We start from the raw sequence: 6,716 nt of genomic DNA, 5'->3' as shown, positions 1-6,716 counted from the left end.
TTCAAACATCTATGACAAATTTATTTTTGACAAGGGTGCCAAGGCCTTTCAGTGATAGAAGGAATAGTCTTTTCAACAAATGGTGCTGGGACAACTAGATAATCACATGCAAAAGAATGAAGCTGGACCTCTGTCTCACACCATAATAAAAATTAACTCAAAAATAGATCTACAACCTAAATTTTTTTAAAGATTTTATTTATTTATTTGACAGAGAGAGAGATAAAGCACAAGCAGGGGGAACAGCAGAGGGAGAGGGAGAAGCAGGCTCCCCGCTGAGCAGGGAGGCCAATGTGGGACTGGATCCCAGGACCCTGGGACCATGACCTGAGCTGAAGGCAGACGCTTAACTGACTGAGCCACCCAGGCGTCCCTACAACCTAAATTTAATAGCCAAGACTATAAAACTCTTAGAAGAAAACATAGGGGTAAGTCTTCATGCCCTTGGATTTTACAGGGGCTCCTTAGGTATGACACTGAAAGCAGGAGAAGCAGCAGGAAAAAATACATATATATACATTGGACTTGATCAAAATTCAAAACTTTGTGCATCAAAATACATTATCAGGAAAGTGGAAGACAATCTACAGAATGGGAGAATATATTTACAAATTATAATATCTAGTATTAAGAATATATAGAGAACTCTTACAGTTCAAAAATAAAAAGACAAAGAATGAAGTAAAAAAAAAATGGGCACCTGGGTGGCTCAGTCGTTAACCGTCTGCCTTTGGCTCAGGTCATGATCTTGGAGTCCTGGGATCGAGTCCCGCATCGGGCTCCTGGCTCAGTGGGGAGCCTGCTTCTCCCTCTGACCCTCTCCCCTCTCATGCTGTTTCTCTCTCTCTCTCTCTCAAATAAATAAAATAAAATCTTTTTAAAAAATGGGGCAAAAGACTCAAATAGACATGTCTCCAGAGAAGGTATACAGATGGCCAACAAGTACATGAAGATGCTTAACATCATTAGTCATTAGGGAAATGTAGATTAAAACCATAATGAGAGATCATTTCACATCCACAGGATGGATATTAAAAAATGTCGGGGAGAATGTGAGGAAATTGGAACCCTCAGTGTTGCTGGCAGGAATGTAAAATGGTCGAGTCCCTGTGGGAAACATTTGGTGGTTTCTCAGTAAGTTACACATATAATTACTATAGGACCCAGCAAATTCCACTCCTAAGTTTATACCCCAAACATTGAAAACAGGTGCTCAAGTGCATACCTTTACATAAATGTTCATAGCAGCACTATTCACAACAGCTAAAATGAGGAAACAACCCAAATGAGAGCATTTGTTGCTTCAAAATACTAAAGACAGTCCTTCAGGCTGAAGAGAAAAGACACTAGACAGAACCTCAAATCCACATGAAGAAACAGAGAGAACCAGTACAGGTAACTATATAGGGAAATAGAAAAGACAGTATAAATGTATGTTTTGTCTATAATTTTTTTCTCCTCTCTGATTGAAAAGGCAACTACATAAAGCAATAATTACCAGTCTATATTGATGGGCATCCATGTATGAAGGTATAATTTGCGTGATAATATACAAAGAAGAGGGGGTAGAATGGAGCTATCAGGAGCAAAGTTTTTAAAAATACTTTGGTAATTAATGTGGTATCAGTCCAAACTAGATTATTATACAGTAAAATCCTTTCATTCCCCTATTAACTACTAAGAATATATTTCAGAGGGGCGCCTGGGTGGCTCAATTGGTTAAGCGACTGCCTTCGGCTCAGGTCATGATCCTGGAGTCCCGGGATCGAGTCCCGCATCGGGCTCCCTGCTCAGCGAGGAGTCTGCTTCTCCCTCTGACCCTCCTCCCTCTCATGCTCTCTGTCTCTCATTCTCTCTCTCGCAAATAAATAAATAAAATCTTTAAAAAAAAAAAAGAATATATTTTAGAAAATACTAGTCAGTGTGAGTTCTTTGAAAGTCATCTATCTCTCAAGTATCTCCTGGTTTTAGCCTTCTCTGGGTCTGTGATGTCCTAAACCCCCCAGACTGTGCATTCTTTTTTTTTTTTTTTTTTTTAGATTTTATTTATTTATTTGAGAGAGAGAGCACATGAGAGGGGGGAGGGGCAGAGGGAGAAGCAGACTCCCCGCCGAGCAGGGAGCCCGATGCGGGACTCGATCCCGGGACTCCAGGATCATGACCTGAGCCGAAGGCAGTCGCTTAACCATGAGCCACCCAGGCGCCCCAGACTGTGCATTCTGATTGTCAGCTTCTATGCCAGTGCTGGAGGCTGACACTAAAGTTGTTCACCTCACAAGTCTTTTATGGATTCTAGTGTAAATTTTGGTATTTATGCAGGAAGGCATGCAAGAAAGTCCAATCCTGCCCAGCTTGACATCTCTTATTGTGACCAGGATTATTATTTCTTCTTTTAAGGAGAAGCCAAGAGGAAGGAGAGAAAGAAAATTTTATCTACTCTCCTGTCTTTGCTTTTTCTCTCTCTTAAAATACTGGACTTAATCTCTAAATCTTAGTCATCCAAAGGTGTTGCTTTTTCCTTAAAGGAGAAAGCAGATGTCAGGGAATCCTCCTCCAAACTCTGTAAGGCAGCCTCCTTGATGAAAACCTCTGTGCCTTGCTGTTCCTCTTAGACCAAAGCATTGGCCACTTCATGCCTAACATATGATGGGCCCAAAGACTAAGCCATGAAAGCTAAAGCATGAAAGCTAAAAGAAAGTTGGAAGCTAAAGAAAGTTGTTTGAGAGGATAATACCCATTTAAGGATCAATAAAGCAACAGCTGGAAAGATTCTGCACCTGGCCCCCTCTTCCTCTTCTTCATCAGGCTTTTGTTCTTTGGCCTGAGGGGGCTTGAGGGTAACCCTCATCTGCGGTCACATGATCTGATTGCTGTGGCTCGTTGCTGCTGAGAACTTTCCACTTGATACTTGTCCAGGCCAGACAGAACACTCTCGACTCAGTGGGTTTCTGTTTCTGCAATTGTGTGAATGGGATCACTTCTGAGAGCATAAGGGAAGATCGAAGAAATGGAGGAACAAATCATGGAGGAGTCACTGAAGGGAAGATCTAACCAGTAGGAAGCGTTCTGAAGAGGTTACTCCTATCTTGGCTACCTTTAGCCTCCTGACTGGGAGAAGGGAAAATAAAAATCAAGACTTACAGGATTTGGGAGCAGAGATGGCATTCACCACTGTAAGTAACCTGGTCACTGCCACATATGGGTTCACTTGGTTTGATGTAAGAGAAAATCCAGCACTTATCTATATTCCCAGTGCACTGCGCCTGAAGATGAGACACAGATTACTGCTTCAGATGCCTTCCTCCAGGACCTCTGACCATTGTCACTGGTAGTGGGGTAGGGGGCTTGAAGAAGGAATGCGAGACCAAGCATCCAGGGAACAGTCTTTAGCAGCTTTGGGGTTTGACCCCTGGCACATACTCAACAATATGACTATAATATAATATATACTATAATGTAACATATAATCTGTGAACTCCCCAGTCTAAGATGTAAGTTCCTCATTAGGATGAAAATCCCGCCCTACCAACCACAAAATGTGATTGTTAGATTACAGAAAGGAACATGTCTTGAAGGTTAGACTTTTCTTATGAACATTACTGAGTGACTTGTGTGTGGTGCTTCAGACAGCAGTGATGTCAAACTTATCACAGCAGAGGTAGGGTATAGAAGGAAGGTATAGAATATTTGTGGGGCCTTAGTGTGGGGGAGGCAGGATGTACATTTTGGCCTATCTCGGCTGAAAGAATGTCCACTGCAGCATAGGACGGACCTGAACTTGAGCCATGACTTCATCATCCATTTAATTCAAAATACTTGGCTTCTATCCCACAAGAGAGTATGAACTGCTTGGAATAATGCATGGGAAGAGGGCCCAGGAACATATGAAATGTGCTACACACAGTTGATGACCCAGCTTTTACTGTGGTGTTATTCCCACACAAGTCCCCTCCCCCCGCACCTCTCAGAAGAAAGCTCTGGGGACTATCCAGGAAACTGGTTTACTCCCCATTTTGTTCTTGGGAACCAAGGAAGTAGAGCTCACCTTTGTCTCTTGTAGGCGAGCCCCTGTGCCTGTAGGAAGAGGGAAATCTGGAAGACAAAAACACATTCGGAAGAGTTGCTGCTCTGTCTTCTGACCTTAGGGGAAAAAAGCTAGGATGAGGGAGACCCTGCTTGGCACACAGGAAGCAACATATCCCATCAGAAGGTGGAGATTAAATTAATGGCCAGTGACCAATGATTTAATCAAGCGTGCCTTTGTGGAATTGTATAAAATATTTAGACAGGAGAGATTCCATTTTGAAGCTCTATTTTCCTTTCTAACTAATGAACTCTTGAACTGGGCCAGAAGGGGCCATTGTATTACAAACAGTTGCTTGTAAAATCCAACAGAACAACAGGTCCTCAGACCATAAAACTGTCGACATGATCTTTATGAAGACAGAAACATTGACTAATGCATTCCAGGAGGAGTTTTGTTTGATCGCACCTATAAAATAATTGACTAGGTAGTCACCAAAAGCAGCTCAACCGGTTAGCACTGAATTAAGTTCTTTTCTCTTCTTTATATCCTGTAGTTACCCTCTTTCTTTCTCATAAAACCCCTCTCACTTTCCCATGTGAGCAGGACACTTCTCTGGTTACTCTGGAAACCGTGCTTGCCAAATTGCAATTCCGAGACCTCAGATGGAAGCCTTTGTTCTTTTTCAGTTTTGCCTCTTTTTCTCAGTTGACACTGTCATAATGGAACCTCCATAAAAATCCTAAACCAAAAGGTTTGGAGAGCTTCCAGGTTGAACACACTGAAGTGCTGGGAGGGTGGTATGCTCAGAGAGGGCATGGAAGCTCTCTGCCCCTTCCCACATACCTTGTCCTATGCATCTCTTCTATTTGGCTGTTCCCGAGTTGTGTCCTTTATAATAAACTGGTAACAGTAAGTAAAGCACTATCCTGAGCTCTGTGAGCCGTTCTAGCAAGTTACTGAACCTGAGGAGGGGGTCAGGGGAACTCCTGACTTATAACTCTTTGGTTAGAAGTACTGGTGGCCCAGTCTTGTGACTGCTGTCCCAAGTAGGGGCAGTCTTGTGGGACTGAATCCTTAACTGTGGTGTTTGGATGGATGCCAGATAGTAGTGCCATAATTATATTAAATTGTGGGATACCCAGTTGATGTCCACAGAAAATGGGAGGATTGCTTGGTGTGGAAAACCCACACATTTGGTGTCAGAAGTCTTGGAGTAGAAGGAAATAGTTTTTTCTTCAGTAGAAGAAGAGGGGTTTTCCCCATAAGATATTAGAGGCAGGAAGAACAGTTTTCAATTTGTTACAGAGCCTCTTAAGATGTGAGAGTCTTGAAAAAAATGTTTTAAGTGAGAGAAAGCACCAATAGAAAGTAAAACATTGAAGATAAATGAGAATTTCAGAGTCCAGTTGGAAACAGGACCTGTTGAGTGTAGAGGCTGCTTTTAGGCAACAGGCTTGTGCAGTAGAAATCTGAAGAAGGCAAGAGGGCCCACAGTGACCACCGACAACCAAGCTAACACCAACAGGCTCATGAAGCAATCCACATGAAATAGCCATAGGCCCTAACTGACCAGTTACAGCCACGCACAGTTCCTCAGATTACCAAAAAAGGGAAAATTCCATAAGTCCCCATACTTCCTCATTCCGCCCTGTAACTATAGCCCCTCACCACCGCCTCCTGGCAGTCTCTGCTTCGCTGTCCTCCCTGATACTCCCTTTGGGGTTTGAGAAATGTAAATATACAGATTCTGGAAATGAATGTTTTTAAGGTTTGAATGCCTCGATAGTAATCAGGTATTTTGGAAAGTTCAGTAGTCCTGGGTTTGGAAGGTCTGGATTTGACTCCCAGCTTTGATACCAATGACATTGAGGGAATGAATCCTCTCTTCCTCTGGGTTTCAGTTTCTACATCTGTAACATAAAGGAATTAGTATTAAACAAAACTGAACAGCACTTCCACTCCTGCCTCTGATTTTCCTGTAATACTGGATATCCCCCAGAAAACGTGGGCAGAGCAAGGATACATAACTCACCAACTGCAAGGGCAGCCCACACGGAGATGGCCAGGACAAGGACGGCATTCGAGAAAACCTCCTTCATGGTGGCAGAAGAGCTATGAAAATATGCAGCCTTTGATGTTGGAGAGAGCAAGTTCCACGTGAAGTACGCATTCTCACAGAGATCCCGCATTGACCAGGAAGTGAAGTCTAAATCCTTCAAGTATGTTCTTTCCTCAGGCCATTTGGAATGAATTTTGTCTGATGCAATTAAGTGGCTTCATTTATTTCTCTAGAACAATTGGACATTAGAAGAAAATGATCTCAAAAATGGAATTTTAGAAGATGCCAGAAAAAGAGCTTATAAAGACTATCTGCAGGGGATCATTTGATAAAGAATAGGCACCAAGAACTTTGCGATTAAATGTTTAAAAGTTGATCTTTATCTCTGAGGTAAGAAGGGCAGTCACTAGGAAGTTCAGTGACTCGTGTTAAATCAACAGAAGGAACAAAACAACATTTCTTAATCCTTTCTTAATCTTCCATATTATTACTTTGGTGTTAATATTTAGTAATCAATATCAGTACTGAAGGGAAAACTATAGAGTATTTACCAACAGCTTACTTGCATTATTGAAAATATTATAGTACAAGGCAGTTGACATTATTTATATGGTTTTGATACATTTTCCA

General features: G+C 42.0%; 1 protein-coding gene across 1 annotated transcript; it reads right to left on the bottom strand.

The window, feature by feature from the left end:
- Positions 1 to 3,137: 3,137 nt before the first annotated feature.
- On the bottom strand, positions 3,138 to 6,177 carry SPINK8 (serine peptidase inhibitor Kazal type 8 (putative)). The gene is made up of 3 exons (XM_034997533.1): positions 6,060 to 6,177; positions 4,046 to 4,092; positions 3,138 to 3,263 (listed from the first exon to the last, which is right to left on the bottom strand). The coding sequence occupies exons 1-3, from the start codon at positions 6,124 to 6,126 to the stop codon at positions 3,138 to 3,140; spliced, it is 240 nt and encodes a 79-aa protein (XP_034853424.1). The 5' UTR covers positions 6,127 to 6,177.
- Positions 6,178 to 6,716: the final 539 nt, after the last annotated feature.

Source organism: Mirounga leonina, unplaced genomic scaffold (assembly GCF_011800145.1).
Source record: "Mirounga leonina isolate KUSES-001 unplaced genomic scaffold, KU_Mleo_1.0 Mir_94, whole genome shotgun sequence".
Classification (NCBI taxonomy): domain Eukaryota; kingdom Metazoa; phylum Chordata; class Mammalia; order Carnivora; family Phocidae; genus Mirounga; species Mirounga leonina.
Note: the sequence above shows the minus strand (reverse complement) of the source record. Positions and strands in the feature narration are given on the sequence as shown.

Coding starts and splice junctions, on each gene's coding strand:
- SPINK8 (XM_034997533.1), bottom strand. CDS start 6,126: ATGAAGGAGGTTTTCTCGAATGCCGTCCTTGTCCTGGCCATCTCCGTG. Junction 4,093..6,059: donor GTGGGCTGCCCTTGCAGTTG/GTGAGTTATGTA, acceptor TTTGTCTTCCAG/ATTTCCCTCTTCCTACAGGC. Junction 3,264..4,045: donor CTCGCCTACAAGAGACAAAG/GTGAGCTCTACT, acceptor TCTCATCTTCAG/GCGCAGTGCACTGGGAATAT.